This window comes from Oenanthe melanoleuca, chromosome 6 (genome assembly GCF_029582105.1).
Source record: "Oenanthe melanoleuca isolate GR-GAL-2019-014 chromosome 6, OMel1.0, whole genome shotgun sequence".
In the NCBI taxonomy this organism is placed as follows: domain Eukaryota; kingdom Metazoa; phylum Chordata; class Aves; order Passeriformes; family Muscicapidae; genus Oenanthe; species Oenanthe melanoleuca.
Window position 1 is genome coordinate 27766740 of NC_079340.1, and position 15048 is coordinate 27781787.

The 15048-nt window shown below is 35.9% G+C and overlaps 1 protein-coding gene across 3 annotated transcripts in view; it reads left to right on the forward strand.

Moving 5' to 3' along the window:
* The window catches only part of ATRNL1 (attractin like 1), a 425814-nt gene that overhangs the window by 140470 nt on the left and 270296 nt on the right, over nt 1-15048 (forward strand). For all 3 annotated transcript variants that reach the window (XM_056494988.1, XM_056494990.1, XM_056494991.1), the window contains exon 21: nt 11637-11689. In XM_056494988.1, the coding sequence (XP_056350963.1) occupies nt 11637-11689 (53 nt within the window). The remainder of the gene's footprint in view (nt 1-11636; nt 11690-15048) is intronic.

A 15048-nucleotide genomic window follows, 5' to 3' on the forward strand; every position in this document is an offset into this window, starting at 1 on the left:
TAGCAGTAGGTGATATGGTGCACATGTTATTTTGAAGATAGAACATTTCACTATAGTTCTTGTCTGTTTCATAGGAGGTGTTTGTCAATTTAATATTTTGCCTTTTGAATGTGTGCTCATTATTATGAATAATGTGAATACTATGAATCAATTTTAATTCAAAATTGCTGATAAAACATTATGCCATTTCGAAATTGGTGTGGTGCTCAAGACACTTCTATAATCACTCCTGGAGTAGAAACTTGAAATCAGTGGGTCATTCCAGTTATATTTTCTTTAAAAACAAAAATCCAGAAGGAAACTTAGAATGATCACAGAATAAATTAGTTGGATTTTTTCCCCATTCTGATAGTCCCAAAAGAGGATTCATCTCAGAGTGCATCTCTCCACTGTGCTCTCAGTTGATTTCTTTCTCTTATTTATGGAAAATGTAACAAGTACTTTGTTTTTCTGTCAAGATGGAGCATTTCAGACACCAGAATTTGTTTTTAATTGATATTAAAATATTTTGCATTTCTAAGTTAGGGTTAATGTTACAGATTATAGCATAACTTCTGCATGATTTAGAAACCCAGTCAGAAAACAAGTGAGAAAAAAGATGTTAGGAATGTGAAAACAACCAAGGATAGGACTGTATTTTAAATATTTTCAAAATCACTCTCTATAATGCAGAATATGTACACATAACTGACAAATATTGTAACTGAATCCTTCCTCTTAAATTGTAATTTTGATACTATCAGTTAAAAAATATTTCATAATATGAAACCATTGGCTAAATTACTGGACTGAGGGAGTTTATTATTCTTTGACTTAAGCAAAATGACTGGGGACAGATTTTCATGCTGGCACGCAGAACAAATTTAATTCAAACTGAGATGAAAGGCGGTTAATGTAATTGTAGCCTATTATCCTATGCAGGCTTGAGTTAAGAAGCAAACCAACAGACAGTCAGAAAATGATGGATAGAAAATAGAAACACTCAAGGCTGGTGAAATAGAGACTTGTGAAGGGATTATACCATACCTGTTCCCACACAATCTCTGCATAAGTAGTATCCCACCTCAACTGTGTTTGGATTAATAAACAGAATTTTTGTATGCTTCCTGCATTATCTTTATTTCTCTCTGATGTCAAAAAAACTTCTAGTTTAGTAAATTTCATGACTTTGTAATCAGGATTTTTTTTCCCTTACTCTACCACCTTTATCAGTCCTGAATGCTGTAAAGTATTCAGTTTTCTTTCTAAGCACTTTTTTCTTTGTTATCACACAGAGTGATAGGAAAGGGGTTGGCCACATAACTAGTTTGTCTTTGATCTTAAGCCCTTCTAAGGGACTAGCAAAAACTGTTATTTTCATTAGTATATTTAGTTAAATTTAGTAAATAGTCAAGTCTCGGGTTTTTCAACTGTAAGAGCGTCTGGTTTGTTTGCATGGCCCTTTGGATATAGTTTTTCCTATTTTAGGTGATCAGATGGGGTTTTTAGGACTGTGTTTGGGCAGACCAACTAGTTTTTATTACTCCATTTTTCAGTAACAGAAATATTTTTTAATACCTACATATTTTGCACTGCAGTCTTTTAAAAATCAAAAAGACATGTCTTGGTCTCCTCAGAATACATACAGAAAGGGGCTAAGTTGTACTTTGAAACATGTTAATTAGAAACGTATTTCAGTAGGTTGCTCACCCTTGTTATAGCCCATAAATCAGAGAAAGAACATTTTTTCCCCTGAAGTAACTTATCATACCTAGTGCAATACATATGTCTCAGGTAATTCTAGCAATAACCAGTTCATGTATCAAGTGTGATGCTTACAAAATACAGGAGATCAGTTACTGATCAGAAGTCCCAGTGAAGCTGCTGTCTTATGGCCTCTTTTCTGAGGGATTGAGTCTTTGAGGTGCATGGGATGGAATGATAAAAAAGCTTTTGGAGGAATGTAGGAGTTTGATTTCCCAGTCACTCCCGGCCAGAATTCAGGATTTCTCTTGTCCATTGGGAGATGTATCACTGGAGCTCTTATAGTACCTAAAAAATTATTTTCTTTCCTTCTCCTAGCATTGTTTAGGATAAGACTTTGTTCAGTTGAAAGATGCTGCATTCTGGGAATTGCTCTTTGGGAAGTCTTTGGGATTACTTAAAGACTCACACAGGAGCAAGCGCTGCTTTCCATGGCAGTCCTGTGCAGCCTGCCCATCAAACCCCATATAAACACAGTCTGAAAGCATCAGGACTGCCACAGCAAAACTCCTATTATGAAATACTTCACAGTCCCCTGCCATGAGGCTTTAGCTGCATTTTGGTCGACTTTTTCTCCTTTTACAGCCATTCCTTTTAAGCTTTCTGCTTAAGCGTCCAACTGCTTTTCAAGGAGAGCCAGCCAAGACTGAAGTGTTGACAGTCACAGTATTGCTGCTGCAACACAGACAGTAACACTTATTTACACTTCTTTGGCACTTCATAAAGAAGTATCAGTATCATCTCTGCTCCAGGAAATTCATGAGGTTATGTGCTATAATGGGCTAATGGGGATTTGGACTCTTTATAGGCAAGAGGCCAGGGAAAAGCAGATGTGTCTATCTGACCTGATCCTTTCTCCAGACACCCAGGCACTTTTCTGAGTTCTATTCTTAATAGATATTTCTCTATCTCTTGGATTGATATCTTTTTTTAATAAAGTCAAATAAAAGATGGTGCAGGTTAGATGGGATTGATATCCTAGATATTACAAAGGACTTTAAAAAAGGCCAGATACGCTCACAACAGAAGGATGGCAGCCAGGTACACATGAACTTGATGGACTGCTATGCAGGGGTGGGGTAAAGAAAGTTCTTTGAGGCAGGAGGAGAACTTATCAGAACAACATACTGGTTAGATGTATAGATATTGGAATGATCTAATGGACAAAAATATTGTGTTAAAGACCTGCAGGTCCAGAAGGAAGCTGCAGGTCTGGAAATTGCGATGCCTCCATATTTACTTTCTAATTCTCTGGGAATTTCTGTCGATGCCATAGGAAACAAGTATGGGAAGTAAAAGTTCTGAATATCTCATCAGAACACCAAAGTTTTCCAGGAATAATGAAAGTTGCTTGAAAATGTCATGCAATGGCTGAAGTTTTGGCTTTCTAAGGATAAGAATGATAGCTTGCCAATTGCAGTATGTATTATACTTAAACATCTGTGATATTTGTGCATTGTGTTTATATCATAACTTGTCATTAGCACTGTAGAAGTTATTGCAAGTAGAGCAATAATTCAGATAATAGGAGTGTTTCCTGAAATTCCCTAATACTGTATAGCAGACAGCCTAGAGAAAGCCATGACACACTGATTTATTCATACTTTTGTCTTCATTTTGCATTTTCTTGAACATGCACGTATAAGCAGCATTTGGCCATCACTGAGCCAGAGTGTGCACTCCAAAATACGTGATGTGCTTTGCTTCTGAATTGTCATTTTTGTCTTTGCTTAGTCAGAATTTCCCATATTTTTGGAAATATTAATTGCCATATTGTACTAAATTGTAGTCTTAAATGACAAGAAAATGACCAAAGTTACCATATGTAATTTGAAGTCGAAAGACAAAAAGTAACTCGCCTGTCTTCGTACCATTTTCTGGAAATTATAGTGTCTGTATGGCATCCTGAAATACATATTTCTGAAATTGCCTTTTCCTTAAATTGCCTCGAAATTATAGTCTTATATAAATAGTGATTTTGTTAAAAATCCCCAACACAACAAAAATAAACAAACGAAACCCATCCCAGAATCTTTGAAACAAAGTGAAATTAATACAGGGAAGATCAAATGCTAACAGATGAGAACTCTATAGCACTCTGTAATACCACAGCACTGAACTTTCTGCATTGAGATTGTAACTGAGTAGTTCTTTGCAATTATTTCCCTCAGAGATTGACCATAGATTAAATTCAACAGTAATAAAAGTCATGTTATAATGCACATTTTTTAAAAGCAAGCCATAAATTGTTTAATAGTTAAATATACTTACTACAAACACAGTAATAATAAAATTTTACAATTCAGTAATGAGTAATGAAAATGCAGTAAACCACTTGGGATTAAGAGTGTGTATATATATTTTTTTTTTATATGGTCTATGTGATGAAGCCATTTATGATGCATTTGCTCTGAACTGTCAGGCCTGTTAAAATATTTAATGTTCTGACATGCTGCCTCTCCTACTCTTTGAGAAATTATTTCTAAACAACAGCAATATACAAACACTCTTCTGAAGTGCCAGAACAACTGAATAGCTGCTCACAGAATCACAGAATGGGTCAGAGCCATCCCAGAGCATGTGAGCAGGATTTTGTCCAGATGGTTCTGGAATATCTCCAGTGAGGGAAACTCCACAACTTCTCTGGGAAACCTGCTCTAGTGGACAGTGATATGCATATATTTCTTTCATATGGTCTTTAAGATCCCTTCCAAACCATTCTATGAGTCTATGAATATTCTATTGTTGATATTAAGTTAACATCTAACACATTTCATCAATATTTATCTTCTAAAAGGCTTAAATATATATGAATTTTGTGAACTGTTCACTGGTTTTTGAAAAGTAAACATTTAGGAGGAGCTGCATTTCAGTTTAAGCAGTAATAAGTTTTCATGGTTGTTTTACCATTGCTTCTTATCTAATTCTTCCCTCTAAAAGGAAAGAAGTAGTTGAGAAACCCCATGCTAATATTTCTCAGAGTTGTGGTTCAGTTCAGTGTAAACATAGCCTCTTTTTTTGAGTTATGGGATATTCTAACATCGACTTTCTAAGGGCTGGAGTAATGTCTGAAGTGTCTGATGTAGGTCAAAATGTGAGAGAAGAAATGTGGGTGTTTCTCTTCCCTGACTTTGAAAGAACAGTGGCTGATAAGAGGGAAGTCTGCTTTTCCAAGTTCACCTTTTTGCATATATTCAAGTTTGTGCATCACTGCCAAAGCCATGGCCATTTGTAGAGAAAGGAGTGCCAGAGGTAAAGGGTAAGGCCATGGACATGAGGTTTTTCTTGTTCAGAGTAAGCATCAAATCATTTGTATATAAAATCCATTTGGTGCCTTATTCATTAAGATTAAGAGAGTTATCAAGCTACTCCAAATGATGGCTGTAGGTCACTTTATTCTTGTGTAGAAGAACTAAATAGAATCCAGACTTCATCAAGAAACTCTTATTTTATATATTAACCTTTTTTCCTCTAATTATATAATTATGTGATAAGTGACACCTCACTGAAAGCTTATTTTCTCCTGGAGTGCAATGGATTTTGTGATTGCAAATATTATTACTTCAAAGAGTATATAAGAACTCTATAATATTAATTATTCTTGATTTTGCAGGGAAGGAGGATTTGAATAACATGAGGGGGTCTGGAAATGGAAAACTTGCTTATGACATTAGAATGTTTTACTTTTTTATTTTCATGAGATCAGCCTAGATTAATTATAAGAAAAATGTATTGCTGGCTTAGGCCTTTTTCATGAATTATGTGAGGAGGAGACAAATTGATCTACAGGAAAAACATTGTCTCAAGACATCGTCATATGCACTTACAAGAAAAAAAACAAATCATTTCCCCACATTATTAAAAAGTTCTAACTGGAAACATAAATCGTGGTACCTTTTACCCTTTTAGGTTATCATTTTCTTAAGAGGCAGACTGATAATTCTTTATATCTTTAGTTACTCATGACTGGAAGGGTCTTGGCAGTGGGAGAAGTGAAAGTGTCCAATTTTTACATTAGAACCAAAGATCTGAGAGGTCTATCTGTCTGAATATACTGCAGTATTAATGGATAGCTTTGGGACAATGTAGTACAGAGTACAATGTCAATGCAGACCTGCACCTGTAAGAGGGATAAATTTGCATTTATGGATTAGAAGTTTGTGCATTTCAAATATTTCACTTCAGCAAAATAAAGATTATATTGCAGTATAAAAAAAATGCAATAATAATTAGCAATTGAGCCTATTTTCTGAAAATCACAAAGTAGTCATTAACATTACTTACAATGCCTCTTTTTATTAAATATGTCGTCTGAGCTCAACTATTGCATCTAAATCTTGGCAATTCTGTGAAAGGATGATGCTGTTTCTGAATCTTTTCAACATGCTTGAACTCCCAGAACATGACATTGGCTGGTGTATTGTAGGTGCTGGTTGTGAGATCACTTTTCCTTGCTGCTGACCATGTCTGCTGTGGATGGTCAGAAGATGTGGTGGTTCTTGGGCATTTCTGTGTCAAAGTTATGGATGCCAGGCAGGCCTAAATCAAGGCTTAAGTCTTGACTTAAATCTGAGTGTGAATTGGGCTTTCAGGTATCAGTCACTCACTGCTCTGGACCACCTACAACCTCAGCTGTTCCTGGGTTGTTGCTTTCACCCATGAGTCACCACCCTTGAGCTGAAAATCAGCACTTTCTGTGGCATCACTTCCAAAATGTTAAGTATTACAGCCAGTTAAATCTATTGACTGTAGTTAAGCACTTATTTGCTCATTGCTGCAAATGTACTGTAAGAGTAGGATGACTTTGAAGAAGAGATAACCAACAGGCAGCATAAAAAACTGTGTGTGAATCTGAACTAAATATTTGTCAGCTGTCTCATAATTATCTGCAAAAGCTGCAGTCAACAGCATGGACATATTTTCAATGCTGAGCATGTAGTAATATATAGAAATAGGGAGTAATTCTTCATATCCACTTACAATACCACATGGCTTACCATGGGACTAGAGAAGTCTTAGGTTTAGCCTTACAAATACTGTTTGAACTTCAGTTGCAATGTGTCCCAAACAACCAAATTTTTATTATGTAAATAGTATTTCACTATTAAAAACCCCCATAGCACCATACCACTGTGGAACCAGGAAAGTGGAATAAAACAAGATCCAGTTGTGCAAGATCAGGAACTGGGGCAAAGGGATGAGAAGCAGCAGTCAGTGTTGGAGGACAGCAGCAGCAAGACCACTGTAACAGCATGAGGAGTAAAGGCCAGGACAGAGGTGAACTGGAAGCTAATCAGACTCATCAAAAATCGGGGGCAAGTAATCAGTTTTGGGACCAGGAATACTCTGCTAAAGCAGACTGTTAGTCTTAATTTATTGAGCCTCTTATAGACACAATGCTGGGAATCTGGGCGAAATCCCAAACCTGTTTATGACCATCTATAGATCAGCCAGGTGACAGTTCTTCCCCAGACACTATGGAATTGGTCTGTTAATTTACAAGAACAAAATATGAGGTAAGGGTCATAAATATCTATATTATATAATATGCTATAACTGTATAGTTGACAAGCCTTGGTCTGGGCCAGAACTGGATAAAAGTGTGTCAGTAAGGAACCAGATAAATAAAATAATGTCTGTTAGAGTGGCCTTCCCTGAGAATTTGGTATTAAAAGCAAACTTAGCTAAAGGAAAGCCCAGTTGTACTTAGGTTTGTGTTCCCCTGTTCCTCTTTTTTTTTAATTGAAAGACATTTAATTGAAAGATTTAACAGTTAGTGGCAGCAGCAGAGCTGCAGAAACTTCTGCCTTTACCATGAATAAATAAACCTTTTATAGGAATAAACCATGTTATAGGAAGTTGTCTGTGTGATCAAATCACTTGTCTAGAAAGCTGTTGATCTACGTTGGTGTTATATTGACAGCCTTCCTCAGATGAGAAGCTGGTGTTCCCTTCCTTAAGGGATATACCAGTAAGAACAATAAAATTAGGCATATAAATAATGTCCCCCTGCTGTCAGTTCCTTTGCTTTCTTAAGGCTGCAAAGTATAGAGCACAAGAACATACACATTGCTAAGCTTCAACAAAAGGTTGTTTGTAAACTCTGTCTTACAAAGAGGCCTTTCATTCATTAAAAAGACCCCCAAATCTGGCAGTCTTACTGTAAACATGTACTCATTTACATAGATTTATTGTATTTAAAGAGAAAGTGAGGAATTATCTTGGTCAGAAACATGAGAGCAATTATTTTTTAAATGCATTTGTCAATAACTTCTATTTTGAACTTCCAGAAAATCTAGGGAGATAAAAAGAAAGTGAAAGAAAATGGTTCAGTTTTGAAAGGATAATTGAGGGAGAAGTTGGGAAATAAGTGCTAATGGCAGGCCATCCAAAGGTCAGTGAGCTTGATGAATTGAATACTTCTGTATTGGAACAAACCATAGAACTTGTACTAACCTAATAGGAACCTTCCTCCATTTGTCCTTGTAAATGGGAGTTGTGTCTTTGGAGTCCTGCCAGAATGGAACTGCTCATTCATTATGACCACTTAAAGCAAATGATCATGGCCCTATGGCACATAAAATAATGAGTGTAGCTTCCATTTCTCAGATACGAGGCATATATTATGCTTTGCATATGGTCCAATGTGTGCTGGCTTTTGGAAAAGGTACAAAAATTACTACAATGAGTAAAGCTCATAAGGAAACAATTCAGCAAATAGGAAATTTTGTAATTGGAACCATAATCAGTGACTAATGCAGAGCAATATGTATGCTAATAAAATAGGAGAGGATTAAAAGACAAAACTAAATTTAATCGAAACCCAGCATACATGCTCATTTGAATAATTTCAGATGTATTCTTAATCCTATTAGTTTCATTTTTTCCCTCCACTGAAAACCAAGTGTTTAAGTAGTACCTTCCATTTAAAATAAAACAGGCTTCACTAACTAGTAAAAACTCCACCTCATGTTATTCCTGATATACATTATAGAAGTGTTCTGCATGAAAGGCCTGGCAACCAATGGTGTAATAAACCAGCTGTTTTAATGAGAGGGCATAAAAACCCCCACAGATAACAGGTAAATCTCATGCCCCTTCAGTTGCTGGGTTCCTGTGTGCCTGCAGCACTGGATGAACCTGGATTTCCCTCTGTGCTGTCCAGGTGCTGTCCATGGAGAGGTTCCTCCTCCCTCTCATCCCCTGCTGCCTTTTGTCTGTGCCCAGGCAGAGCAGTGTGTCTGCCCCTGACAGGTTGGGATATCTCTGGGATAACACCCACCAGGGCTGGCACGGGGCTCTCTCCTGCCCAAAATCACTCCCTCCTTCAGTACTTCCATGTGGCTCCCACCACAGAAAGTGTAATGTGATAATACATCAAAGAGCTTTGCTGTGGTGTAATTCACCGTTCTTTTTTATTGTGCATATTTTATCATTCCATCACACACGATGCTGAAACAAATGAAACAGCTGTAAAATTGCATTGCCATTTTCTTTTCAAGATATTTGAAGGTCACTTCTGTGATTGTCAGGGAATTGGTAATTATTTAGATTTGAATGAATACTTATGAATACTTGTATGTTGCAAAATATTTAGAACCTAGTAATTTTTGTATTAACCATTCTTTTGTATGTACTTGTAAGTTATGAAGCCTGCATTATATTAGATGGAGTTTATAGATATTTTTATTTCATGTATTTGTGTTTGGGTTTTTCCTGTGATATAAATAGAAATAAAAATGCAAGGAAGGTATATATGGTGCTGGAAATCCCTGGGTTCTGGTACTTATTGATCCACAGGAGATGATTGCATCTGATTGGAAGGGCAGCTGAATGGAGAAGGGAAGCTGTATGGAAACAGCTGTCTTTTTTCATTAAGATTTTCAAGATTAAAAAAACCTAAAAAACAACTAACCTTTATTCTCAGGGTCAAAGCACCACAGATGAGTGCTGTGATTGGGCAAGAGTTCAGAGAGGAATTTTTTTATTTTCTCCCCATGGAAAAGTTACTGTTGTTGGGAGTTGCTCTTCCATGTCATACACAGGTCAGTGCCATTAGCACTGAGCAGCAGGGGAAGTTTCTTGCCTTCATCCTCAGACTCTATAAACGGTTATTTTTTATCTTTTTTTCCTTCAGGTATAAAACCGCAGCATATTCTAAATACTGCCTACATTTAATCTACTTTGCATTTGAAACAATTCAAGAGAAAAAATAGTCCTCTTACTATGACCTGTATCATGTTATTATTATTTGATACCTTACACACTGTCTCATTTATGTGGCAATCTTACATACAAGAAAAGGGAATTCTTTTAAACCCCTGCTTTAAAAATGGTCCCTTTCCCTTAGGTCTCCTTCAGAATTCCAGAGCTAAAGGCCCTTTCAGACATGAATATATCTTTTATTGTTTCAGTGGCAAGATGTTTTTGTAGAATGTTGTTAGTGTTTTGTGATGTTTAGAAAAAAGCTGTGTCAAGCAGACCTATGTTGTTGTTCTCTTTTCTGAGTGCATGCAAGAGAGTTACTTCAGGATCAGACTGTCTTCTAAATTCTGTGGAGAGGACAGTAGGGCCAGAGTGTCTTTGTGAGCAAGACCATAAATTGTGTTCTGTAGTTAGACTTGAAGCATAGGGGGAGTTGTTTTCTTGAAGAATAATTATTAGAATGATTATATTTAAAAGGTGTTGAATTTCTGTATAGTTGACCCTGCAAATAGTTCTCATGCTAATGTGGGATCAGGAGTGCATAAGGGCAGAGTCCAGATCATTTTTTTTCTACTTTTGCATCATATTGCTACTGCTGATTATTTTCCTTATGGTGTTATAACAAAGGATCAAGGAGATTCTGTGCTTATTTTATAATAAAAATGAGTATGTTAGGAATCACCAGTTAGAAACTATTGAGGAAACCAGCAGAAATACAAGCATCAAAATATTTTAAAGTCTAAAACTTGTTAAATGATATGACATCCAAGTTAGAGTGTGTTTTTAATACCAATCACAAATAAAATAACAGCAAAAATATCTCCTTCCAAATTAAGTTTATTAAAATAATGAAAAGATAGTGCAAGATACTAAATTATTCAGAGTACCCCTGGGAAAATATTTATATGAAATTTAATAGGCAGTGATTAGCTTTCTCTCTGTTTTGTGAATTTTTCTGTATTTTTAAGAGAAAACTGTAATCTTGCTGGAGACTTTCATGAATAGCCAAGGAAACCTAAAGTAGATTAATCATTTTCTATTAAGATATTTGGCATTTTTTGAGTTATGTTATCTAACTGAATTTGAGCTGAATTTCTGTAGGATATTTAATGTCTCTGAAAATAGCAATATATTTTATCAATAAGAAAGCTATTTCTCCAGCCCTTATCATGTACACATCCTGTCAGCAGCATCAGTACATCACATTCAGTTTGAATTTCACCTGGTGCCCTGGGTGGTCAGTGAAGAGGAGCAATTGCCTCTGAAGTTCATGAAGTTGAGTAGCTGAGATGCTGCTGTGCCAGATCAAAACCAGGGAGGGAATCAGCTGTGAATAAGGGGACAGGGATAAGGAGATCCAGGAGAGCCTGGCTCTCCTTTGCTCAGTAGAGTGCAGAGACATCAGAATTCCTGCCCTGAGTCCTACAGCAGGCACAGACTTTGGGCAGGTGGCTGAAGTTCTTTATTCAAGGGCCTGGTCACTGTGGGTTTCTTATATGACAGAGAGCTGTCTCCAGAAAGCAGCACACCCTCATTAAGAATTGTATTAAGTACTTCTTATTTGCATGTATTTGTGTTGCTAGTACTGAAACTCGTGCTATTTGAATAAATATTCTAGCTGTGATTTTATTAAAGCTGTACTGTGTTTAATGGCAGTGTTTGGTTTTGTCTTTCTTTTCCCCCTGCAGCTGTGACTCTGAAAATAGGTATCTTGGAAATCCACTTAGGGGAACATGCTACTGTGAGTACTTGTATTTTTAATGCTACATATTGAAATGTTGATTACATATTATATGATAATTTCATCTCCTTGGAATAACAAAATAAGTTCCTGGCAATTTTCCAAAATTGAGCACTTTGTTATTTTGACTGAAAATATAAAATGCTCCACTGGTCTTCTCTTTGTCCACAAGAACACAAGTTAAAGTCTACTAAAAGTTGATTCCTTACATCTAGCTTAGAGGGACTGACCAAGCCACAGGGTGATTCTCTGTATATCATCATATGTGAATGGAAGGAATATTAATTTTGTCAATGCTTTAAAGACAGAATTTGTGGTGCAAATAGTATAAACAGCACTATTCCCTGGGACATTCTGAGTGGTTTAGCCAGTCTGCCTCCTAGGGACATGAGACACAGCTGCTCTCCACAGTATCATAAAAGGAGGCTGTGTGTTGTCTCCATGTTCTTAATGTTGTAGAAAAGGTGCCTCTGGCAAATTTACTCTGAAGCATTGCAGTTTTGATAGTCTTAATGAAGGACCTGAAGGGATGAGAATGCTTATTACCCATGTGCAGAAATCCCTTAGTGAGTTGTGCCAATTTTACTATGCCAATATCAAGTTCAATAGTAATTTTAATCATCATAAAAACAGATGGGAAGTTGGAGAACACTGTTTTAACTTTTGTGACTTTTGCACGTACCTGCTTAGTATCAGACAATTGGATCAATTTGTTTTTTGCTTCTAACATCATTCATACTTCAAACTTGAATTTATACATAAAGACAGATGTCTGAACATACTTACAACCTGTCTTCTGATTTTTGGCCTTATTTCTTAGCATTTCATTTTACAACATACACAAAAGATTTATTTTAGAGTGTCTTTAAGGTATCATTTACCTAATACAGGAATGTTTATTTTCTTTGCTAATCTGTCTTTCTTACCATAAATGGTTTGCATCTGCAAGGTATGTTTTACAGAACAAAATAGTAAATTACATACTATATTACAGATGTTGACATATCTCTAGGCCTAGAACATTTATTCCTCCTGCCAACTATTAAAGAATATTGGTGTGTGTTTTTTTGATTTTTTTTCTCAGACAACATAATTTCGAATGTAATACTGTTAGCTGGAACATAAATTTTGTAGACCAAGTTGAAAATACTCCCTGAAACTGTGTCTTTAAGATACTCTTGATCAATAAATTCAATTCCTTTTGTTGCTTTTTTTTGCATAAGAAAAGTGTCTTGCATTAAAACCACAATATCAGTATTTAGAAGATTTTTTTTGTATCTATATAATAATAAAATAAATAACTTTTTTAGAGTTTAGAGTGAGTACACGAGAAGTGTATTGAAGACAATTATATATAGGCTATTTTGGATATGTGTGTCAACGTTTGTTTTGTCCTTTAAAAATAAATGTTATTAAATTTAAGAGATTGAAAAGAAACGACAGTAATGAGATTTGTGGACCTCAGGCACCTCCATGAAAAACCTTATTTTTTGCTATCATGTTTCAGGCTGGGTCTATAAATCATGTTGGAGACAAATTGTACTATATTCAAGATGCCCTTTCACCTTTAACTCACTACTGTTATTTGTCTTCTGTCAGATTTCAAAATATTTTAAAGATCTTGTTGTTTTGAAATGATAAATTTTCTTTTAATACCTCAGCCATTCAAAGTACCCCATATTAACAATTCTCATAATTATTTTATTGTAATAATAGGGAGACTGCACTGATAAATAATAATGGAATTCTGTATTCATTGTATTTGGTGGATGATGCATCATAATGGGAAAAAATCAGTTAATTTGTGGATAACTGACTGACCTAAGATTTCAATGACAGTTTCTCATAAGCACAGTCCATTTCCTTCTAAATCATGTATTAAATATATACATATATATATATAATCATGAAGTGATGCTCCAATTTGTTGTCTCTTTTCTAAAATATGGCTGTACCATATTTCAGTTTTGTACAAGACAGGCATTTGGATGGGATTTTTTTCTGTGCTTTATTTCACTCCTCATTAAGAAACTTTCTCTTTAGACACTCAAAATGTCACTTTACTTTTCCTTGAAGTGTATTTTTTACAACACATGAATATTATTGCTTAAGAGGGGGAAAAATAAATTATCTGTATTTATGAGCAGCATAAGATTGTGAGAAATAAACATTCTAGGCACATCTGTTTCTATTACAGTGAATGCATAATAATAAGATAATTTGCTGTATGGTTAGGATCTTCTTCAGGACACCTTTTAGTCACATGCTTGAGTTTAGCAGTCTTCAAAATGACCATTTTTAAGCATTTAAATTTTGCCCTTTTTTTCACTTGTGTAAATACTGCCCTAAATTGGAATGCTTTTCTAACCAAAACTTCAGGATGTAATCCCTCGTACCTGGGTAACTTTTGGGTGGTACTGGATGGCCTCAATTTCTCTTTAGCAGCAGGATGTGGATTGAGGAATGCTTGTTGCCTTAGAGGAACTTTCTGTGAATATTCACTGCCCTAAAAACTCAACTGGTTTCATCTTCTCCAGCTCTCTGTCTATCTTACCTAGTTCTTGCCTAGTGCTCTGCTCACTCTTGCTCTTCAATCCCAGGAAGGAGGAGCAGTCAGGTGTTGGTGCAGGTACTGCTTTTGACATCAAGGGATAGTTTAAGAAGGTAAATGAAAACAGAGTTTGCCACTAGGAGAGCACAGGTTGTTTTAGTCTCTTCATTATTTGTTTCCTTTCATAGTGATGTAGGAGAGTAAACAGAATTTTAATGCTGTCCATGGATGCTGGTGAGATTGAAGAAGTGATCTGAGCACAGATAAAAACACAGGAAGATTATGGATGGGTCTGGCATGATTGAAAAAAATGAGATTTATACAGGAGGTAACACACTGAAACATTGCAGGGACTTAATCTAAATACAGATGCTATGCCAAAAGGATGAAGAGAGTGAGCAGCAAAGCCATCAAATCCTAGAGATCAGAGGAACAGGGTGTTAAACATCAGATTTCATTCTCGTATGGCATTTCCAAACATGGCAGCACTGGACAAGAGTAGTTTTTCTGCTTTAAACTATGAAAACAATGAAGTAAGAAATGTGTAATGGGGCATGCAGTAGTGTATGATCTAGATTTTGTGAAAATCATTGTACATTGCTTTTTAAAAATTATTTTGATATTATTCTTTGTGACTGAATTGTGCTATTGAAAAAGCACAACTTCTTTGAGAGCAAGAGAATGAGAACAAGCCTTATAGATACAGAAATTAGAAAAGTACTGCATGTATAAGAATGTGTGAGCAGCTGCATGATGATCTATCTATTGTAGCACCCTGTTGTCAGGAGTGGCTGAACATGAATGCCAG